The following is a 23,071-nucleotide window of genomic DNA, read 5'->3' as shown; positions in this document are numbered from 1 at the left end:
CCGGTGCCGTAAACCGTTGCGTGCGCTCTCTTTCGCACCGACATTGCAGATTGGCAATGTATTTTCAACAACAAAAGAAAAGTAACAATAATTCTCATCAAATCGCACAGTCGCCCGGTTTTTACGGTGTTTCAGCGTGCGTAGCGAGTGTCCCAGTGCATTATTTAGTGATACAATTAGTTCAAAGGTTTGTGCCTATACGCTAGTCGTACGATAAAACGCAACATTCAACTAATCGTACTTACGGGTTCGGTTCTGCCAGTCTGGTCGATAGTGTTCCAGTTCCGTACCGTATATCGGGATACGATGGGTTTTATTTACACTTTCCATTAGCATCGCTCCGAAGGGCGATCCGTGAAGGTTGCGGTGCCGTGCGATTATAATAGTTCCTGTGATTACCACAGTTCCACCGCGGGCCATCGGATCGTCAATCGATGTAATAACGTGATGGGACTGGGATATCGTTCGCTACGCATCGCACATTCCCATGGGGTGGTATCGGTGGGCCGTTCCATTCCGTCGCTGGCGGCCCTTTATCCGGCCCCCTTTTATCAGCGCAGTTCATTGGCATGTGGCCGCGGGCAGCAATGCGTGCGATGTGTGTGTGTGTTGTTCTGAGAAGAAGCGCTACGTCACGAGAGTAAACATTGCTCCACCACGGGTTTCGGACCATGTTTCGGAGGGGCACACACATACGTCACGATGACGCCAGTCGTAAAAAGCGGTCAGAGAACGATAAACGTTTTGGAACGACCGGGAAACACACACGCGCACACACACACACACACACCTCACACTGTTCACGTCTTGGGCACTGTATACTTGTTCTCCGCACACACTCGCTGGATGATGGCAGCGTTTGTTGTTTGCTGTCATTCGTGTATCATATGGGGCATAAATTAGTGCCATCCCCCAGACGAGAATAGTCCAAGTTCGCAAAACAGCAGCGCACGGTCACGGATACGCGGCGACCACACAAACAGCGTGCTGCTACACCTTTGTGGGCTCGACGGTGGACAACAACAAGAAGACGACAGTCTTTCAACTCGAATGAGTGTAATTTGCTCATCAAAGTTTACATTGATATCCCGCTCCCTGTCCCGGTGTTGTTGGCCGCTCCGCCGATTGGGGTGGGAAAGATCAACTGCGATGAAAAGTGCAAATAGTATACGTACGTTTTGGCGTTTGAACAAACGGGATGAATTTATTGTAGAACGTGTTGCTAGTAGGCCTCTTGCACTGGAGTACCGAGCAACGGATCATAAAAAGAAAATACTCGCAGGAAAAGTGTAAATGCCGGGTAATTGGTGTGGACCGATTAAGGGGGCCAATGTTTATTTAGGACTTTACAGTGAAATCGAATAAGGTTTTGGGGTAGCTTGTGAAACTGTTCGTGGATAATGTGTCGTAATTCTGGGCTGTTGAAGGCTGTTCTTGGTGTGTGAAAATGATGCGCAACGGGGAAAAAGCTGTCAACATATGGTTACTTTGATATACCACAGGACACGGTTTGATTGATGTCATGGGGGTTTGATACTAACTAACCCTTGGTTACACTGAGTACAAGTTGTGTTTATATTGTTAAGTAATTAACAGAACAAAATTAAATAATTAGTTACTAACAATGCTGTTTATTCTCAGAGCACATCTCAATTCTCATTTATTAATACATATTTTTCGTGACGCACCCATTAACTCTTCATCTATTTCCATTCATTTCAGGGGACCCAATTAAAGATAAAATAACAATACAGGAATTTTTAAAGCAGCCGATCGGAAATGAAGCATGTTCGTAGAAACGCACGATAATCCACCACTCACGCACAAAGGACGAATCAAAATCTACTCTTAATTAAGTGTAATAACTTCTTCGGCTCGATTGCACCGGTGCGAATCGGGTCGCGGCATAGCAAAGGTTGACACAGTGCCATTATTCCGCCGATCGCTAACCCAGCCCCCGGGTATACACCACGTGGTTGGCACGTGGTGCGTAAGAAGGTGGAAAACATGCTAAACAAAGCACAAAAGCTAGTGCTCGGAATAGTGTTACTGGTGCTGGTCGATATTATATGGGTTTCGTCGAGCGAACTAACCAAGGTCGGTAGCAGCAGATCCCCCCCCCCTGCTTTAATTAGTCCGACTGTCGGTCCACCCCAATATAAGCCATGTTTTATTCGATTCCCGTTCGTTTAGTTCTTGTACGAAAATGAAAACTACGACAAACCGTTCTTCTGCACCTACTTCAAAGCGTCGATGTTCACCATATACTTGATAGTGCTCGGGTTGATAGCACCGTGGAAGGAAAGCTGCACCCGGAATGGGAACTACTCGGTAAGCGTGCGACAGAACGAACTCCCCTCGGCACTGCCATAAAGTCACTGCATCTCGTGAATATAGATTAACGACCGTACCGTTCTGTTTTTTGCAGCTGATGGACACGATCGAGGAGGACGAAGGATACTACGCCAATGGGACGTCTAGCTTGGTAAATAAAACATTCCTGCCGTCGGTTTCCCCATCGTGACCAGCCACTCTAGCACACCCAATCGCGGGGGTCCTTTTTTCCAGAGCGATTCTTCCTTCGTGCCCATCAAAACGGACTCGCAAGTGTCCGGTACGGAAAGCGATGATTCTAGCATACGCAGCGTGCGGTTCAGCAAGGTGACCGAGGTCCGCGAAATGTCCCCACACGAAGCGTCCGAAGCGCTGATGTCGCGCCTGTCGTACGCTGCCAGTTTGCGGGTTCATCGTCAAAAATCACACCACAAAACGGCCCGAACGGCGCTACTGTTTTGTGTTCTGGTAGGCAGAAGCGGTCTCGGAGTGTGTGTGTGTGTTCGTGAGTCAATTAAGCTAACGACCTCTCGTGCTTTTCTCCTTTCTTTCGCCTGCCAGTGGTTTATTGCCAACTATATGTTCCAGCTGGCTCTGGAACCGAGTGAAACGGCAATGGTAACGCTGCTCAGCTCTAGCTCGAGCTTTTTCACCCTCATCCTGGCCGCCATGTTCCCGTCGTCGTGTGGTGATAAATTTACCTTCTCGAAATGTTTCGCCGTCCTGCTGAGCATGGCAGGAGCGGTAAGTGTGTTCCGCGTTTCGTTTGAGAAAAATGATTCCAATAAATATTTCATTCGCTTTCGTTCCAACAACAGGTGATGGTTTCGCTGTCGGAAATCGATCAACCGAAGATGTCGCGCGGGATCGTGCTCGCCCTACTAAGTGCATTCTTCTACGCGTCCTATCTGGTGCTAGTCAAGCGTAAAAGCGACACCGAGGAAAAGATCAGCATCCCACTGTTCTTTGGGTTCGTGGGGCTGTGGAATCTGCTACTGCTCTGGCCGCTGCTGTTCGTGCTAAACTTTTCCCAACTCGAAGTGTTTGAGCTACCGTCGCGACGGCAGTTTATTGTACTTTTTGTCAACGGGCTTGTCGGCACGGTGCTGTCGGAAGCTTTATGGCTATGGTAAGCGCGCAGCTGATGCACTATCTACATTGAATGACACGCTATTTGCTCTCCTGCACAGGGGCTGTTTTCTAACGTCATCGCTTATCGGTACGGTGGCCATATCGCTGCAGATCCCGCTAGCCATGCTGTTCGATATGGTGCTGCACGGTAAAACGTACCCGCTGCTCTTCTATCTCGGTTCGCTGCCCATGTTCCTTTCGCTCGTGCTGGTCGCGTTTCTGGTCAAGTTCGACGACTGTGATCCGCTGCTAAAGTTTGGCAAGCTCATGTACCGACGGTTGTGGAACTGTCGGAAGGCGAACGTCGTGCGAATACCGGACCTGGAGGAGCAGCACGAATCGCTCATCGATGGTAGTCACGAAAATTAGGCAGACAGCGATGCGAGCGCGACTTTTTCCTGCTTTAAGTTTAACATCACCGCCCACCGTACACCGGTCGGTGTTCCTACATTTGGTTTTGCACCACAAATCCCCTGCTGAGGAAGCAACAAAGTGATACGGCACAGCACAAAAACGGCCCCCAGCAGCAGCCAGTCCCAGTGTGTTGGAGAGCCCTGTCTTTTTAAGGCCATTCGAGGTCGAGTGCAATGAACGGGGGGGAGGGGGAGAAGGGGGGGAGTAGAAGTAGGTTTTTATCCTAGTTTGACGATTCTGGATCAATTTCCTTATTATCTCGTATTATTTAAGTGAAACTTTTGGAGATTAGTTTACAAACATCACCAAAGTGTTCTTGCTTAAACGACACGCGTATTTTGGCCGGGTGGCATCCGGTTTTGTGAATGGGCCTGCTTGGATAAGTGTATTTACGATTTAGACTGCTTACGGCGGAGAAGCTTCTCCACATCACACTTTGACACGCAAAAGAAACACTAACCCAGTTCAAAGGTTAGAAAAAATTGTTCGAAAACAGTATTTAGTTTACGTTGCTTCGGCAGTATTATGCATTCCCCTCGGTTTAGTCAAAACTATCGGAGGAAAAATATTCACAGAAAGATTTAGTTTACTCAAATTGAAAACATGTCTCGAATACGTTTTGTTTTTTAGTTTCATTTTGACAAACTGACACGCTGGAGCGCACTCAAATTGCTAAATGAGAAGAGCTGTACAACCACAATTGGCATCATTAAGCAATAGTGAAAGCAAGAACAAATCCTCGTGACCACCGCTCGAGTAAACTTCCGTAAAGCGGACAAGTGTCTTGTGTTTGCCTCGTTAGCAAAAAACCACACACACACACGCACCTAGGGAATTGTTCGTTTAGGCGTAATAAGATTAAGCTAGATGTTGTGAACAATAATCGGTAGCGTGCAATAACGCACTAGAAGCGTATGATGGATTTGTATCGGGTCGTTCGTCGTACAAAACCGTTTCTACCGGGGACAAAAACCCCGACCGACCGACCGACACACACGCACTCGAGCTGTGGCCAGTAGTAGCAGCAGTTAGTAGTGGTAGTACCTATATTATGTATTTCATTTTGTGATTGTGATATAAACGTAGTGTGTATACATGAGGAAATTAAGTATTCGAAGCTGCGCTGGGAAAAAAGAAGAAGACCCAAAAGACTAACAAAAAGCAGCCACCCCACAGATTCCCCCACAAAGTTCGATTTTGCCACCTGCCCTTGTGTAGGTGGGGGCGAAATGATGTCGATTCCCGTTGCTGCTAGTCCATCCCCTTCGTCAATTCCCCCGATGTGTGTGTACATTTGCCGTGCGTATGTGTGTTACAAAATAATTTAAGCGCTACACCAAGATAAGCCAGAATCGATAAGGTGTGGGGGTGTGTTTTTCGTGTTTCTAGTAGCTTGCAAAGCAAATTCGAAACGAGCATGTGCGCGCTCGTTAGGTATATTTTTGTAACAATACTTTATTGTCCCGACGATCCAGTAGTGTTGTGTATCCTTCTTCAGGGATACAGATCGCGATCTTTGTCACCGTAATGTGAATCCTCCAACCCCGAAACCCGAGAACGACACACAGACACCCACAAATCGCTGTTCACTTATTAACTAAAGGCACACTGGCTTCTCTGCTCCGGCATTCATCCAGCACCCGGCTATTCCTATTGCTACTCCCAAACCCATGTCTACAGGTAATTCAAACAACTGTGTTCCGAACAAAACCATATTGAAAGACTCTCCCTAGCACACAGTAAAGTTTGCTGTACCAGGGAATTGGAGGAAAACCCTGTTCGTGTCGTCATTCTCTGGAGCGATATAAAAACACACATTTATACATTCGTTAATAACAAAAAGGAAAAAGACAAAATCGCAAAGGAAGAAAACAAAGCAAGCGAGCAAGAGAGAGCGAGCGAGCGAGAGAGAGAGAGCGAGCGAGAGAGAGTATGTTAAGTAAATGCATTCCTTGTGGTAGGATAGGTTTTTTGTACAATTTATATGTGATACAAACAAAGCCCATTTATTGATTAGAATTTACACGCGTACACGTTCTTAGAGTGAGGAGGAGTCAAGTGCTGGCAGTGAATATAAAGTATAAGTAGTGCAACTGCAAGGCACATAAACACAACAATAGACTAAACAAACATGTATGCACATGCATAAGAGAGAGAAAGAGAGAGAGGCGGTCGTGTAACCCTTCTCGCACACAACTTTACACCAGTAGCCATACAATAATGAGACGGGAAGATGGGGGGGGGGGGGGGGGGGTGATAATGTGGTCGGCGGCGTTTATTGATATGAGTATGTATTATATCTTAAGTATTGTGTGACTCTCCCCGAGTGTGGATGGACGAACAGGCGCGCGTGTTGTACTATACCTCTACCAACCCAGAACAACCCACTTACACAGCCACAGACAGGCATCACTACGTAGGGTTTTGTCCTGATCTGAAACCAGAACGATCGCAGTCAGGCATTTGAGGCGGGTTCGGCGCTAAACACATATGTAAGCAGGTCGTTGAAGGGTAGAAGGAACAGCCGCTCCACATCCAACCGAGAATACCTTTGAAATTGAAAAACATACACACATACACATATAAACGAACAAAACCAACATCCAAAAAAACGGCGACCAACATTAGCCTATTACGTTCCGATGCTTCATGATGACACCCGGCCACGCGTGCCTCGAACGAGATGAGCGATGATCATTAGCGAGAGAGAGAGAGACGAGGCACGCTACAGATTGGTGACCAAATATTAGCCTACCGAGCGAGTGGGCAGTTATTTGGCCACCAGAAGTGTAATTAAACTAGGCGCACCGTCAACACCGCTGCCGGCGTGTGTGACAGACCTCACCCGTACCACCATCATCAATCAACGTCACCAAACGGAGCGATGAATAAGAAGAAAAAAAAAGCGACCGATTTAATGGATGGCCTTTTCCGAATTGGTTCCGAACACACGACTGACGGATGAGCGGACAGAGAAAGACAGGTAAGCAAGAGGGGGAGCGGTGGGAAAATGTCATTACATTCATGTTGGAAGCTAATCCTCTTCACCGTAGGGAAATAACCTCACGGACACGCGACCTTCCACACGCTCAAGGAAGGCACCGGCAGAGAGAGAGAAAGAGAGAGAGAGAGACCACCATTTTCGGTCCAGATAAATCAGCCAGTTCATCTGCCATTCTGCTGCGGTTCTTTCGCTTTTCGACACCCAACAGATACAGGGGGACCTTCCTTGGCTCGCCTCGGTCCGGGGCGAATCGATTTTGCCCTGTCTTTAAGGCGATGAAGGTGATGAAAACGCGTTGCGAATGGTCAGTTTGCCCTGTCCATTAGGGTCGGATTGTTTGGTGCGGGCGCTTTTTTTTCCGCCCCTTGCGTTACTTACTATTTGCATTTTCTTTACTGCTATTTTTAAGGTTGTGTGTGTGTGTGTTGAGTTCGTTTTTATTGGCTGGCTTATTGGCTTTTGTTTGGATTTTATTGAAGCGTTGAGCAGACGAATGATTTGTTCTTATTCCTTTCTTTTTTTCATTCTTAACCTCATTTAGTTACTTAATCTGTTTTTGTCGTTACTATGAAAATAAGGCCAGTATGACTACCATTATGTCATATTGGGCTTATTACGGCTTACCGGGGGCATGATAGGCGAAGGGGTATCGCTGCACGATGATTCGTCGATCACGCGTTTCGCATGGTCTTGGGGAACAAATATCCTGCTTGAAAAGATCGTCCTGGTATCCGTGAAGATTCTAGAAGAGAATCCTCCTTAGTGGAGGTTCCTTGGAGTCATGAAGTTCTTACACTAGCTAGAGGGTCTCAGGGCTGCAGCGAATGATGCTCAGAGACCTAAAGCCTCTTTAAAAAACGACAAGAAATCTCTCACAAGTCAGAGCCGACTGCCAATTAATTCACCAAATAGCATCAGGCAAGCCCTTCAAGATTCCTGACTTCACCCTTCAAGATTCCGGATGAAACAATGAATCAATTTCTGATGGTTACAACAGCCGCCTCCCGCGATTCCCATTTCCCAACCCCTCCGTTGGAAGCTTGCGGCGTTATGACACATCTCGTCGGGAGATGCATTTCGCTTCTTGCCCTTTATCACGCATGTGTGACTGCACGTGAACGTGCAACACCGACCGGCGAACGTGACCTTATGCACATCAACCTTATTTTGTATGATTTTCGTTGCTGTGGCCGACCCTCTCTCCCTCTGCCGCAACCATTATTATTAGTCTTGAGGGTATCATTAACGCCATCAGATGATGATAATCAATTGGATGTAGTCGTTAATCTCTGGATCGCTGGCGATTACCTTACGTTCCTTCTCTACCTCATAAAACCCCGTAGGGTAGAGTAGATCGGACGCAAAGCGGACTTGAGCTTTGTGGACGGGGGGGTGTTCTTCATCGCCGGGTGCCGGGGTAATAATGTTTGGAAACATGAACAACTAAGCAATTTTATTGGATCGTGCTGCAGATCGCCCGCTCACACACAGTCTTTTCACAGGTTCACGAGCAGCGCCCCAGATTGATCTTGAATGCAACAAAGATGAGTTTGCTCACACGAACAGAGCCAAGATCACGCCGGTCTGTGGCGTTCCATCATCGTTTATGCCACCGGATAATTATAACGCACCACACGCTTGCTTCGATGAACTTCCGGCACCGCGGGGGAGCCTTCTTCAGCTTCAGGGAGGGAACAGAAGCGATTAAGCTTTAATTAATCTGCCACCTCATCCTCACATCCTGGTGTGCGGTGAATGGTGTTGTGGTGCGAAACAATAACCCACAAAGTTTTACTGATGTTTGATTTGTTGTTCGTATCATGCAACCTTGGAAGATTTAAAATAATTTAGCTTAAAACGCAGTCAAATAATGATCATTTTCAAAAATCCGTTACACTTGTTGCATCTTCGGCGAGGAGGTCATCTGATAAGCCGCCGCTTGCAATGCTAATCATGCTGAGAACAGGTGCGAAAGGTTTGAACCACTTGAACTTGGAGCAGTTGAGTGAGCATCGTTTGCAGAAACGGAACCCCTTTCGCTTTCCGGACGGACGGACGGTTGGTGTGAGTGGGTTTTGTAACTCACTGTAACAGGGGGAGTGATTAATTGTCTTCTGCGCCATGTTTGCATACCGAAGTGCTTGCGGTGTGTTGGGAGTAGACCGTGCGTTTTCCTGGTAGAACTGTAAACGATACTATGTCACACCCTTGTGTGTGATGTGGTGTAGTTGTATTTGTTTTTCCCATACACTGTTCTTCAGATCGCAAGACAAGCGTCCAGATGTCTGTATGAACAATATGAAGTCCCAGATTCTAGAATAATGTTGAAGTGCTAAATAATACTCAGCAAAATTATTTTTCAACTTGTCCAATCTAATACTTTAAAGCAATCTGTACAAACACCTCTCTAGACGAGTAGTAATCACCTCCCCTCCTTCAGCAACTAATGAGGATCCGCCTGACGAAACGCTCATTGCCGTTACGAATGCTTGACACTTTGTGCGTTCTGACAAGCGTGTATCGTTCAATTGCGGAACTCACATCTCGAAAGTCCCTCATGCTTCAGTTGAAGTTTAAAAACGTGGGAATCTCTTACCGACGCTAGCCTCAAGCGGATACCGGACACCGGACTCTGTTCCCTTTTGCTCCGAACCAGGAAGCGAATCTGTGTGAGCAATTACTGGATGCGTCTTGCGGTGGTTTTGCTTTCGAGTACAGTATTTCAGGTCTCAAGGTCTCGCGGAGTACGGCAAGATTAATGAGATGTAATCAATAATGATGCTATGGGGTGTTTTAAACTAACCACAGAAAAAAACATTACTAAAATAGAATTTTTTAAAAGTATTTTTTACCCCCGTTAGTACTCCCCAAGTAGACGAGTGTGATGGATGTCCCCTACGAGTCCTAAATTGATGACCCTCCGGGTGGTGATGTTTTGCATATTGCTTGCACTGGACCTCGGGATTTCCCTACATTCCATTCTAGCTGGGCAATGTGTCAATCTGTGTTTATGCAACCGTGGTAGCAGCCAACCGCTAATGCTGTACCCCCCCTTCGGGAGCTGGCGATGTTGATGATCTTGTCGATGATATCATCTTATCGCTCACGTGTGAGCCCCGCACCGGGAGCTGTACGCTTATTTTTTCCTTGCAAAAATCAGCATCTGTTCAAATCGAACAAGATGCACTTCACACTCATTCGGGTCATTCTAAGTGTTGTTACGTTTGCCACGCTTTTCTTTCCTCTCAAGGTCTCAATCGTGTGGTCCGTTTGGGACGAACGCGTGATGGAAAATGGTTAGCAAATCATAATTAACCTTAAAACCGTTTGATGGGCCGCTCTAATGCAATTCTTCACGCCCTGCACTGAAGTCTTTCTGGAGAAGGCTCCTTTCAGAAGGAGGTGATGCTCTCACACACCGGGGGGGTGAGCCTCTTATCCGATCGTTGACGTGAGTGGTGTGAGGGCTTCCACTTTGATGTGGCTCCCATTAGCGAAACAAAAGAGACAGCCCCCCTCTTCTGCGATTCCCCCCCTCCGTTCCTCGGCGTGATCAATTCTGTGCAATGCCAAAAATTGATGTTCTTCACCAGAGAGCACAGAGCTTTACCGTCCGTGTGACATTAAATTAATGTTTTTGTACCGTCTTCAGCTCACACTCATACGTCCACACACGCTTCAGCACTATTTGTCGTCTCGGTACCATTGTGATTGTTGATGGATGGCGCATCGCCATTGCGTCGCGCTCTGTCGTCCCTCCCATGCCACACTGTCGTCGGTTATTATTGTGCAATGCCAACAAAAACCGGAGGCACGTAAAGGTACTTTAATTCTTTCCTGGCGACTGCAATCGTACCGAGCGGGGAAACAGAAATAAATGATCCATTTAAAACGGTGCCCAAAAACCCCGAGTGCCGAGAAAGGGTACGGCGATCGCGTAATATAGACGACCGCGGCTGTACCTACCAGCTGCCAATGAATCAATTGAACGAAAGTACAAATTATGCCCGTTCACTTGCGGCGACTCTGTCCGTGTACCCTTGATAACGGCACGGCATACGATTCTTCCAGTCGTCCAAAAACTCCCGCGTTCTCTGATCAGGTGTTTAATTAAGGGAGTTCTCTCTCTGTGTGTGTGTGTGTGGATAACTTGAAGCTCACGATCGATGATGGATTGCGATCTAGGCGAATTAGAAGCCGAGTGCCACCAAGATCGATCGGGCGCACGATTTGGGCGTACATATATTTGAATTGCGAGTACCCAAACCCTCTCTACCCGGTGGAAGTGTATAATTTGATCAATTAGCTCTTACAGTGTTGTGGCAGACCACAGAACACACCAAATTGATTTTAAAACCTGCTTACCTCCCTTTTTGAACGTTGGATTTCGATTGAAAATTACTGTTTACAGATTTATGTTCATTTAGTGCGAAGCGCTGCGAGTTTTTTTGTGTTTGGGTGAATTTATGTAGAAGTGGTTAAAAACAACTAAAACCGCTCGCGATTGAAATCGGCGATGACGAAAACGCAGTAAGGAAGTCATTAAACGGGTGTCGATCACCATTTACCCTTACGAAGAAGAGCACTAAACGAAGACAGAAGAGAGACAGAATGGAAATCTGCAAAAATCAATCAGAAATCCATCCTTCGTTCGTCCAGTGGGTCGTCATGCAATTTTTGCTTTTTTTTCGCGTTGGTCGAATGCAAATAACATTCACTTTTCGTTCCCGTTCCGGCTGATGATGAGCGGGGATGACCAAAAGGATGATCAGTTTCAAGCTGACCAACCGAACCGTTTCCTGCGATACAGCGATAATTGATTTATGTGAGCATGTGTGAGCAGGAACAGAGCGTCCTCCAGCCACCAACAACTTCTCGTCTAATTGACTGCGTAAATAAACCATAACGCTCGGGTACGCTCTTATAATAGCAACCTCATCGATCGATCGCTTACGGAACTCGTCAGGATACGGCTACAGGACTGAACAACTTGTGAGCTGGCTTTTTTGTGAGCTAATAATTATGTTCTCTTGTGATCGCGCGATCTTCAGCAGCCCATCATTCTTGCCTGCTCTATCAACAAGGAAGCCGTGGAAAAGATGAAGCTTCCTTGAAGCCGGCGTAGCAGAAGGCGCCGCCGACGATTCAAATGCTCCCGGGGGTCACCCCATTGTGGGGCCAATTTTGCACGCGAGTATCGCCGGATTCGATCACGGTTGATTTCGGGGGCTTCCCAGCTACACTCGACGGCTGCTGTTCAGTAGAGAGAGAGGGCAACTCGGTGCGATGATGACGATTCGCCCGACGCTTTTGGGAGGCGTGAGGCAATGTGACGAGGGGGCTTTGGCTTGGAGTACTAAAAGTGAACGCAGTAGTTCGCCCTGTGATCTTGCGGATCTCTGTGAAGGAAGCTCTTTGTTGCAACCGGGAGGGGGACGGGGAGAGGGGAGCGGTGCGACCGTGGCGGTCGACTTCAGCATCTGCAGCAAGTGTTCGTGCTTCGGGCAGGTGGTGGTAGCCGGTGCGCCGGGTTCAACGTTATTTTTGACTATAAAAGCCGGCACCCGCTTCCACTAGACGCATAGTGTACTTGGGTAGTTCATCCGAGTAGCAGCATCCGAGTCGAGCAGAAGCTTGGTAGTGTAGTTGCGTCCAGTGGCGTTGAGTGCATCCGTATCCGAGGATGTTCAAGGTGCGTTTTGGAGTGTTGTGAGCCATGTGGGCGATAAAAGACATTATAAGGAATTCCGTTCTGTTGTTCAGTGCATGACTGGGAACGAGAAGAAATATCGATTGAGTGTACAAAAGTTTTTAACTACAGAGAGCACATTGAGCCTTGTTGGTTCTGAGCTCTGAATGAAATATTACAGAGTTCTTGAGATGAAGTCTTGCAGCTTTACAAGGAGGTCAAGAATTGAAGTTAGAGGATTCTGTTCTTAGTTATTCTAGGAAGAAGAGATTCTGCTTAACCTGGAACAGGTTCCTAAAAATCCTTCGTCTGACATATCTGGGCAAGATATCTTTGCAAGGTTTTGAGGATTTTAAAGGCTTTTGGAACATTGTCTGGACAGAAAGGTCCAACTTAAGCAATCCAGTTCTTCTAACGTAATCCCCCTGAACAAAATGTTGAAATCGTTCTAACTTCGCTTCTTCGCGCCTGGTAGATTCAATTATAGCTCAAGAAATGGTCGTCTCACTTAATTGATAATTGAAGTCTCTCCCCGGAACAGAAACTGGAGCGAGCCATTCTAAAAAAAACCCCAATCTGTTGTGTAATCCGCTTCGCTAATCAATGCTTTCGATTTCTCGTTACCACCGATTGCCGTAGAAAACGATCGTTCTGAGCTGCCTGGTGGCGGTGGCCCTCTGTTCGGCCGACCTGGAAACGGCTGAAACTGGCTGGGGAGGCGGTGGTGGTGGTGGCTGGAGCAGCGGCGGCGGTGGCTATGGAGGTGGCGGCGGTAAGAAGGTGATCATCATCTCGTCCGGCGGCGGTGGTGGACACGGAGGCAGTGGTGGATGGTCCAGCGGCGGTGGTGGTGGCGGATACGGCAAGGGATGGTCCAGCGGCGGTGGCGGACTGGGCAAGGGTTGGTCCAGCGGCGGTGGCTCTTACGGAGGCGGTGGCGGTGGATGGCCAAGCAGCAAGGGATGGTCCAGCGGTGGCTCGTCGTTCGGCGGTGGATATGGAGGCGGTAGCGGGTGGTCCGTTGGAGGAGGCAGCGGTCTCGGTGGTGGACACTCGGGCGGCTGGAGCTCGGGCGGCGGTGGTCGCAGCATTGGTGGATGGCCGTCGGGTGGTGTGAGCAAGGGATGGTCGTCGGGAGGTAGCGGCGGATACGGAGGAAGCCAGGGATGGTCGTCGGGAGGTAGCGGCGGATACGGTGGAAGCCACGGATGGTCGTCGGGCGGTAGCGGACTGGGAGGTGGATACGGAGGCGGTGGCTGGAGCTCGGGCCGTAGCCTGGGAGGATCGGGCGGATGGTCGTCGGGCGGTCTGAGCAAGGGTTGGCCATCGAGCGGCGGCAGCAAGGGCTGGTCCTCGGGAGGCGGCGGCTACGGAGGTGGCAGCGGATGGTCCACCGGAGGAAGCGGCTGGAGCGGTTCCAGCGCTTGGTAAACGGTGGCGTACGTCCCTCAACATCCGAAGCACCCCTCAACTACTGCCCCAGCACTGTTGCGAAACAGTTCTTGTTGATATCTTGAAATAAAAACGGCGCAATACCATTCGCTTTTTTTGTACATAAAACTACCCGCGCTTCTTGGCCCTTTTACCTTCATCGATTGCTGGAAGATCTCGTTAACTACGCAGCCGATCGGGCTCACGTACCGCGCACTATCCGTGAATCGTGTGAAAATGTTAATGCCCGTCCATTCGGGACATCCGTTCCGGGCGGAGCCAAGTCCACGCCACTCCCGTGATCGCAAGATGCACCGAACGGCGAGCTGTGAATCGGGGCACAAAAAGGGCGGTGGGCCAAGCGATCACCACCGGTCGATAGCATTATGCTATTATTTTTGCCTTTTTAATGAATGCCACGATAATGATCTGAGCGGCTGACAAATTGAGCGCTCGGGAGCCGGGAGGATCGCATGAGCCGTGGCTGGAGAAGCGACTCGCGGTGCTTCTGGCGTTATGTTGCGTTTGCTTGAAATGTTAAGAAGTGTAATTGAATGCACCGGACAGAAAGGTAAACGAGGCTTTGGTGAGTTTTGTTTTAGCCGCAGCTATCGTATCATCGTTGATGTATCGCAAACGGTGAAGTGCGCAGGTGCGACAGGCACGCTATTGTTTGATCTGCTATCTGATCTCCGGGTGATGAATAAATGCCGTCAGGGAGTCGGCAGGTATTACTTTTGGTGTTGCAAATATTGATCTTGTAACGTGTCATGTAAATGAGTCATGGTTGATGAACATTCACCTGTATGAGATACGACTTGGGGAACAGGCTTAGATGGCAAGATACTTAGGGGCGACGTGAATTTTAAATTGAGTTTAAGATCGAAGTAACGAATTAGTTGGGAACGATTTTTTTCAAATTTTTATCGTTAAACGCCTGAAAGTATGCAATCGCCGATTTCAACGATACTACTGAACGCTGAACGGCCGTGAGTTATGGGGATGGAAGTATAGAGCTGGGGTCAGTTTAAAGCCTCAAAAAAACGTAAAAAAAATTATTTATCGCCTGTTTATCTATTTACACTACTGTTCATTCTTTTATTCACAGATAAAAACAGAGCTTAAGATCGCCATGGCTCGTGATGCGATCATTTGAGGCTGATGTTTCGTCTGATGATGGGTATGTTCATTTATTTTTGTATATTTTATGTAAGTTAATTATAGAAACTAATTTTAAGTTTTTTGAGTTACACTTAGCAAAATATTCGTTCAAATTAATTTACTTACTATGCCATTAGCTTGAAATCAACACCAACTGCTTGTACTAAAACGTGTACTAAAAACGAGTGTCATTATTTTTTCTCATGCTTCTGGTGGTTTTGTTCGATGTTACATATTATGTGTGGGTTTTATTACCCTACCGCTAACACTTGTCGATACTTCAAAGCAGTTCAGGTGCGATGATTTGTGTGAATATGAAGCCATCTTCCTTTCAATCCGCTCCGAAGCAGTTTAGTTAGTATGCAATCAGTGTTTTATTGTGACTAGTTCACCATTCGCTTATGTTATTCGCCCGATGCAAAACAGCAGTAAAACAGTTAATTTGCATCTGATTATATTCTCGTTCGCCTTCACTAGCCCCCAAGCGGTGGATTCGCGTTTGCGCACTCGAGCCATCCCAACAGTGGCGAAGCATTGCGCGATAGGGAAAAAAAGCAATCACAACGAAGCCCACGCGGTTGAACTGTGCTTAAAATCGTTTTTCATATCGAACGGTGAGGCTGACGATGCCTGCAAAAACTTTTGCTGTGTTGATGATGAATGGGGGATGGGAAATAGAATCTGCCAGCATGGTAAGCGATTTTAAGGGCGACGGTGAAGATGGCACAAATAAAGAAGAATCTCCAACGTACGTACCGTACCCGGCCAGGAGGTCAGGGTGAGCAATTTGTACCGCAACTCCCGGGTGGAAAAATGGTGCTAAAAGACCCGACCACCAGAGACCGGTTTTCCTAGTCCATTCGCGAATCCGTCCGTCCGGACACGGTTCAATCACACACCACGAGAAGGCGCACCACCTACGGGTTATTCTTAATTAAACTTTATTTTGTACTCGGACGATCATTTCTTGCCATAGAATCCGCCACCCTTGATGAAGCCTCCGCCAACGACGAAACCACCACCACCCCCTCCAAACCCACCGAACCCATGGCCCGGGAAGCCACCTCCGAACCCATGATGTCCGCCGAAGCCACCTCCTCCGAAGCCGCCAAACTTACGGAATCCAAAGCCACCTCCGTGTCCGTATCCACCACCAAACCCACCACCACGTCCAAAGCCGCCTCCACCGTAACCAAAGTGAGCTGCTTCTGCGCCCTCCAGATCGACCTCTTCGGGTAAGTTAGTATCGGAGTCGAGGATAACTACAGGACTGTTTTGGACCGGTACTATTCCCTGCACCGTGTTGGCAGGATCTTCCGGCGTTGGGGCAGCATTTGTTAAGAACCACACGGCACAGAAGCTCAGCAGAACCTGGAATGAATCAGAATTAGAATCGAATAATCCACACGATCTGTAATGATGAAGAATCTGATTTAGCTTACCTTCTTCATTTTTGGAACTCAAACTCCTCAGACACCTTGAACGTTCAGAACACAACTAATCGCTGCCGATCTGACCTCCAGCGCGTTTATATATATTCTTCCCGATGGCTTCCCGGTGGCCAACTCCAGGTCCCGAAAATATCGAAAGTCACAGTACGCATTCGATTGAAAAGCGTTAAGTGTAAAATGAATGATGATCAAACGAGAAACGAACTCTCGCCCTCTCTCTCTCTCTTTCGCTCACCCAAACAGGCCATTCCACCTTCTATATTTGCTCGAAGAATTAAAATAAATCCGCAACACTCTCGAGGCATGATTGGAAAATCATCTTCCTTTGATCAATTTAGGTACGGTTTCGTCGGTCGGTAGCGATCGTCGTATCCACCCAAACCGGGTTTAATCTTCGCCGGGATCGCCGGTTCGACGATCAAGGGAACATTTTCTCCAGTTTATTGTGTTGATGGAAATAACCAGAAGGAGGCAACCAGAAGTGGTGATTTTAGCTTAAATTATAGCTTTAAAATTATTTCCCCTTTTATAGTTTGAGGATTGTTATTATTTTGCAATCAATTTCTATTTATCAACCATTTATTAATTCCTGATGACAGGTTCGTTCGCACGGATCTTCAAAAAAACCCCTTCGAACCGTCCGGCTAAGAAAGATAATTCCGTCAGAACGGTCCCACTTACGAAAAACAAATTAAAAAGAACTCATCAACGATGATGTGCGAACCTTTGCGAATCATCGCTACCGAATGTCTCGGTTCGTCACGGTAGCAGAACTCCATCCTAGATCGCCCTGCGTCGTTTCGTCGGAAGACGCACCACCGAGAAGCAAAACGGTGCCAAAGTGTGTTTTGAGCCCATTGGATCCCCGATAAGACATGTTACAAGGCAAAACACATCGCCCAAAACACAGCACGAGATTGATCCGACGAAAGCTCCACACGACATCTCCGACATCATTGCGGTCTGTCAAGTCCGTCTTTGTGTAGTGTGTCTTTGAAGAGCTTCATTTCCACCTCATTATTTGCGGCTCATCCACCGGTTTGCCGACCTTCTGGCCTCCGCTCAAGAAGAGCTCGAATCGGATCGGAACAAAACAAAAAACGATCATTATCAAACGTTCTTTCCAAAAAAACGATCAGCTACATCCGTAAGCGAATGGGCCATCGATCGAGTGTGTGTGTGTTTGTGATTCGCGGGATGCTATTGGGTCATTAACAGCACACTCCAGGGTGGCTAGGGTTAAGAAGAAGAGTGACAATACACACACACACAATCACTTAAACAGTCATTACGATCATTCAATCGTGCCTTTTTTAAGACTGGCCCTGAAGAGCTGTAGTTTTTAGTACGCGCTCGAGCCCTTTGAGGCTTCATTAGCCACCCACTTGTTTGCACATGTTGCGCAATTGAATCGAGATTTTTTTCTCTCTCTCTCTTCCAAGGTGCTTCCCAAAAGAACGGTCGGGATGCGAATATCTCAGTTCTGAAGATGCCACAACCATATTCCATGCATTGTTACGCTCGGGAAAAACCCCTACGGAAACAGTAAACAGGATTTTTTTTTGTGAGTGATTCGACGATTTAAAGTGCAAACAAATCAATCGCACCGGATCTTTACGGTTCTGTGAGAAGCGACCGCAAAAACCAGCGAAAACCAAGTCTCCTCCACGGATTCTGTTGTCATCTTTTCAGGTTTATGTCGGTTGCTAGCATCACTGCTTGGTCCGAATCGCAGTAGCCCTTCTCCATGCTCCATTGGCATAATACATTTTATTGCACATCACAGATGGCGTTGGAGTAAACAACATTAATAATGTAATACGACGACTGGCGCGAAACGCCCGCCACGCATGATTCAAACGACTTCAACGCATAAACAAACGACGAACCTCGCTCGCACGTTGCCCTCGCGGACGCCAACCGGCATGTGACTGCGAGTTGTGAGTTTGTTTCACTATGCAGATTTAATAAGCCGGTTCCGTACACACGCGCTGGAGACTCTGTTCGGCTTTGTTTTGATTGCGTTTCGCGTGACGTCGGTTGGGTGCGAGCTTTCGACGCCTCGGAGGATGAATCATTCTGGACGTCAACAAACAGCTGATATGGAGTGGTGGTTGTCTATTTTTGATACGAATTGCGTAACAAATCGATATCAAACGTCTCAACTCCTACGCCCTGTTTTAAGAGGACAATCTGGCATTGAACCAATTTCCGTGATGTTTTCCTATAAGTTCAAGCGTTATTTCAAAACAAGAGCAATAAGCATCGTTGAACCATAAAACCTACTCAAGCTTGTGATTCTATTTCTCCCCTTCAATCTCTTCTTCACTGGAAGTTCTTCCACGCAAGCCATTGAACCTTTCCTTAACTACTTCGGGACTTGAGAGCCAACCTCATCAACTGCCGCTTCTGGACGTTTGTGTGGATATTTTGCTCACTCATGCAATGACAGAGCCGGGTCATGCTGGAGTCTTGCAAAGTCGGTCACTTTGATCACGTGAAGGTGGCGGTGAGCTGCTTTTTATTATCTCCCAAACTATTATCACCATCATATAGGTTTTTGCTAATTTATTGTGATTTATGGATAGTCGTTATTGGTTTTACTAAGCGTTAGTTTCTTCAAGACGACGTTCCTGGTACCCTTCAACGGCACATTACAACCGATCAGATTCCTCTTCCTGGTTTCCTCGCGTGAATGCTCTCCCTTCACTCATTCCAATTCCTCGCTTCCATCTTCTTTCAATTCTCTCCTCCTGTTGGCACTCATTTATCTTCTACACGCCACTTCTTGTCTCTTGTTCTCTCGTCCCGACTACCTTTTCCCTCTGCTTTCACGTCCAACAAGATCGATTCCGCGCGCATCTTTCTTCTGCTGAATGGCCCCACCCGCAGACACAGGCAGTCGGTAAACATCCACCGCACAACATCCCACATCTTCCTCCCCGGGATTACTCACACGCGTCCGCCTTGGAAAACCTGTAGCTGTGTGGCCCAGACGTTGTATTTCGCGCCCCACGGATTTGGGGATTTTTGGCGATTATTGTTTGGGTTGTTTTGTTTGGCGTATAAATAGTACAACGGGCCGTTCGGGTAGACACAGTTAAAGTTCGACACTCGTCAAAGATACAGTTCGTGCAGAATTCCCTCGTGAGACAGGTGACAATCAGGTCCAACGACAAGAATCCCAACCATGTTCAAGGTGTGTAACGTGCAGTGCAAACAGACCGCGACAGACGATTCTTTGGCCAGCGTGATTTAACTGTGGCGTGTGACATGTCTTCAGTTGCGCCAATAAGTGATGAGCTAAAGTGCTAGGCATTAATTGGACGATTTTCTTGATCCCTCACCCACACAGCTAGTTGCCGTGTTAAGCTGCCTGGTGGCGATCAGTCTGGCCATGCCGGCTGCGGAGCTCTCGCAACCGATTGCAGCCTCGGAAGTCGCCCAGGACAGTCCAGCGGTGTTGGTCGTTCAGGAGGACAGTGATGATCTGGCCGGTGCCGAGACGGCTCACCACGGATATGGAGGCTATGGTGGATACGGAGGCTACGGCGGTGGCTTCGGAGGTGGCTATCCGTACGGTGGTTATGGTGGCGGATTCGGTGGAGGTTATGGCGGTGGCTTCGGAGGATTCGGAGGTGGCTACGGACACGGCGGATTCGGTGGATACGGTGGCCATGGACACCATCACCATCACGGATAAGAACCCGACGCAAGATCACGCCAACTCGATTCAACCCATCTGTTCTACCTCACTGTGATCAACATCCAACCAAGTCCATTGGAGCTCATGCATTTATCCGACAGCGTCCGACGAGGACGTCGCCATGACCATCGATCGCCCGAAATGTTATTTATTACAACTGGATACCATCTTGTATTGCGAATAAACGTTCACCAGTTTTAAGCATAAAAATGAAACTTGCTTCTTATTCATCACATTTAATTGGCTGATTTCGTGGCAGATTTCGTGTGAAGAAAAATTTGGTTAGGACTTATACTCTTTTTAAGATTCCTTCAATAGCTATTAAACCGGGTTTACATGCTCAAGTATTCCCAAAGTGGCTAAGGCTCTTGATGGCTTTTGATCTCTTTAGCACAAAGAGGTTTTGTGATAGTAATTTATTGCTATTTCCTGTGTCAAATCCTGAGGAACTCATTAGCATAAAACCTCTTCAAAAAGTTGTTAATTTCATTAGCCTAAAAGCTGTTCAATTAACATACTCATCAAACCAGTTAATCAGTAAGGTCTCTGTCCTCTTCTGGGTTTAACAAGGCTGCGATTTATATCTTATTTATTGTAAGTAGTGGTTAAATTATTTTTGTGATAAATATGTATATATTTGAACTAATTTTAGCTTACATTAAAAAAAAAATAATGATCATATTTTTATACTATTTTTATACATTTTATCATATAAAATAAAACTAGTGGAAGTGCAGTATCTAGCCATAATACTTAAGAACAAATACATTAAAAATATATATATATATAAGTTATAATACTAGTGAGGAATCTCATTAAGCATACATATTTAATTGGGATATAAAATGATTAGTACAGTCTATATAAATCTCCCTTTTATTGTCCTATAGACAATTTTCCTGCTACAAACTTTTCTAGTCATATTATCGATTTTTATCGAAAAAGTTTAATATTGCCAAAATTATTATCATTATCAATTTGTTTTGCTCAAATACCCCTATTTCGTAATGTGTATATAAATAATCAGACCAGTCATGTGAAATGGACCTGTGTATTGACTAATGTTGATTCGATTTAACCACCGCGTCTGTATGTTCTTTCAGTAGACCAAGAGCCAAGTGTAAACGAATACATTTGTACGGTGCGTTCGCAACCGAAATAAAACAGATATAAATCTCATTTTTATGCTTAAAACTGGTGAACGTTTATTCGCAATACAAGATGGTATCCAGTTGTAATAAATAACATTTCGGGCGATCGATGGTCATGGCGACGTCCTCGTCGGACGCTGTCGGATAAATGCATGAGCTCCAATGGACTTGGTTGGATGTTGATCACAGTGAGGTAGAACAGATGGGTTGAATCGAGTTGGCGTGATCTTGCGTCGGGTTCTTATCCGTGATGGTGATGGTGTCCATGGCCACCGTATCCACCGAATCCGCCGTGTCCGTAGCCTCCTCCGAATCCTCCGAAGCCGCCACCATAACCTCCACCGAATCCGCCACCATAACCACCGTACGGATAGCCGCCTCCGAAGCCACCGCCATAGCCTCCGTATCCACCATAGCCTCCATATCCGTGGTGAGCCGTCTCGGCACCGGCCAGATCATCACTGTCCTCCTGAACGACCAACACCGCTGGACCGTTCTGGGCGACTTCCGAGGCTGCAATCGGTTGCGAGAGCTCCGCAGCCGGCATGGCCAGACTGATCGCCACCAGGCAGCTTAACACGGCAACTAGCTGTGTGGGTGAGGGATCAAGAAAACCGTCCTATTAACGCCTAGCACTTTAGCTCATCACTTGTTGGCGCAACTGAAGACATGTCACACGCCACAGTTAAATCACGCTGGCCAAAGAATCGTCTGTCGCGGTCTGTTTGCACTGCACGTTACACACCTTGAACATGGTTGGGATTCTTGTCGTTGGACCTGATTGTCACCTGTCTCACGAGGGAATTCTGCACGAACTGTATCTTTGACGAGTGTCGAACTTTAACTGTGTCTACCCGAACGGCCCGTTGTACTATTTATACGCCAAACAAAACAACCCAAACAATAATCGCCAAAAATCCCCAAACCCGTGGGGCGCGAAATACAACGTCTGGGCCACACAGCTACAGGTTTTCCAAGGCGGACGCGTGTGAGTAATCCCGGGGAGGAAGATGTGGGATGTTGTGCGGTGGATGTTTACCGACTGCCTGTGTCTGCGGGTGGGGCCATTCAGCAGAAGAAAGATGCGCGCGGAATCGATCTTGTTGGACGTGAAAGCAGAGGGAAAAGCTAGTCGGGACGAGAGAACAAGAGACAAGAAGTGGCGTGTAGAAGATAAATGAGTGCCAACAGGAGGAGAGAATTGAAAGAAGATGGAAGCGAGGAATTGGAATGAGTGAAGGGAGAGCATTCACGCGAGGAAACCAGGAAGAGGAATCTGATCGGTTGTAATGTGCCGTTGAAGGGTACCAGGAACGTCGTCTTGAAGAAACTAACGCTTAGTAAAACCAATAACGACTATCCATAAATCACAATAAATTAGCAAAAACCTATATGATGGTGATAATAGTTTGGGAGATAATAAAAAGCAGCTCACCGCCACCTTCACGTGATCAAAGTGACCGACTTTGCAAGACTCCAGCATGACCCGGCTCTGTCATTGCATGAGTGAGCAAAATATCCACACAAACGTCCAGAAGCGGCAGTTGATGAGGTTGGCTCTCAAGTCCCGAAGTAGTTAAGGAAAGGTTCAATGGCTTG

General features: G+C 47.1%; 5 protein-coding genes across 9 annotated transcripts; 3 read left to right on the top strand and 2 right to left on the bottom strand.

Moving 5' to 3' along the window:
• The first annotated feature begins 32 nt into the window (after positions 1-32).
• On the top strand, positions 33-6,491 carry LOC118510440 (solute carrier family 35 member F5). Of its 5 annotated transcripts, none has more exons than XM_036052234.1 (8): positions 33-187; positions 1,723-2,097; positions 2,194-2,331; positions 2,429-2,485; positions 2,569-2,802; positions 2,896-3,078; positions 3,153-3,463; positions 3,525-6,491. In XM_036052234.1, the coding sequence occupies exons 2-8, from the start codon at positions 2,008-2,010 to the stop codon at positions 3,832-3,834; spliced, it is 1,323 nt and encodes a 440-aa protein (XP_035908127.1). In that variant the 5' UTR covers positions 33-187; positions 1,723-2,007; the 3' UTR covers positions 3,835-6,491. The 5 variants fall into 5 exon arrangements, with proteins under 5 accessions (XP_035908127.1, XP_035908131.1, XP_035908129.1 ...); XM_036052238.1 differs by lacking the exon at positions 33-187 and adding an exon at positions 272-436; XM_036052236.1 differs by lacking the exon at positions 33-187 and adding an exon at positions 471-1,056.
• Positions 6,492-12,429: 5,938 nt separating this feature from the next.
• LOC118510442 (loricrin-like) lies at positions 12,430-14,135 on the top strand. Its single transcript, XM_036052240.1, has 2 exons — positions 12,430-12,575; positions 13,212-14,135. The coding sequence occupies exons 1-2, from the start codon at positions 12,567-12,569 to the stop codon at positions 14,001-14,003; spliced, it is 801 nt and encodes a 266-aa protein (XP_035908133.1). The 5' UTR covers positions 12,430-12,566; the 3' UTR covers positions 14,004-14,135.
• Positions 14,136-16,082: 1,947 nt separating this feature from the next.
• LOC118510445 (keratin, type II cytoskeletal 1-like) lies at positions 16,083-16,738 on the bottom strand. The gene is made up of 2 exons (XM_036052242.1): positions 16,607-16,738; positions 16,083-16,535 (listed from the first exon to the last, which is right to left on the bottom strand). The coding sequence occupies exons 1-2, from the start codon at positions 16,613-16,615 to the stop codon at positions 16,125-16,127; spliced, it is 420 nt and encodes a 139-aa protein (XP_035908135.1). The 5' UTR covers positions 16,616-16,738; the 3' UTR covers positions 16,083-16,124.
• A 2,936-nt stretch (positions 16,739-19,674) lies between these two features.
• On the top strand, positions 19,675-20,531 carry LOC118510435 (glycine-rich cell wall structural protein-like). The gene is made up of 2 exons (XM_036052213.1): positions 19,675-19,814; positions 19,971-20,531. Exons 1-2 carry the CDS (start codon positions 19,806-19,808, stop codon positions 20,316-20,318), a joined length of 357 nt encoding a protein of 118 aa, XP_035908106.1. The 5' UTR covers positions 19,675-19,805; the 3' UTR covers positions 20,319-20,531.
• A 969-nt stretch (positions 20,532-21,500) lies between these two features.
• On the bottom strand, positions 21,501-22,357 carry LOC118510434 (glycine-rich RNA-binding protein 3, mitochondrial-like). The gene is made up of 2 exons (XM_036052212.1): positions 22,218-22,357; positions 21,501-22,061 (listed from the first exon to the last, which is right to left on the bottom strand). The coding sequence occupies exons 1-2, from the start codon at positions 22,224-22,226 to the stop codon at positions 21,714-21,716; spliced, it is 357 nt and encodes a 118-aa protein (XP_035908105.1). The 5' UTR covers positions 22,227-22,357; the 3' UTR covers positions 21,501-21,713.
• Between the last annotated feature and the right edge of the window lie 714 nt (positions 22,358-23,071).

The sequence above is a fragment of the Anopheles stephensi genome, chromosome 3, assembly GCF_013141755.1.
Source record: "Anopheles stephensi strain Indian chromosome 3, UCI_ANSTEP_V1.0, whole genome shotgun sequence".
NCBI classification, from domain to species: domain Eukaryota; kingdom Metazoa; phylum Arthropoda; class Insecta; order Diptera; family Culicidae; genus Anopheles; species Anopheles stephensi.
This window is presented reverse-complemented; position numbering and strand designations above follow the sequence as displayed.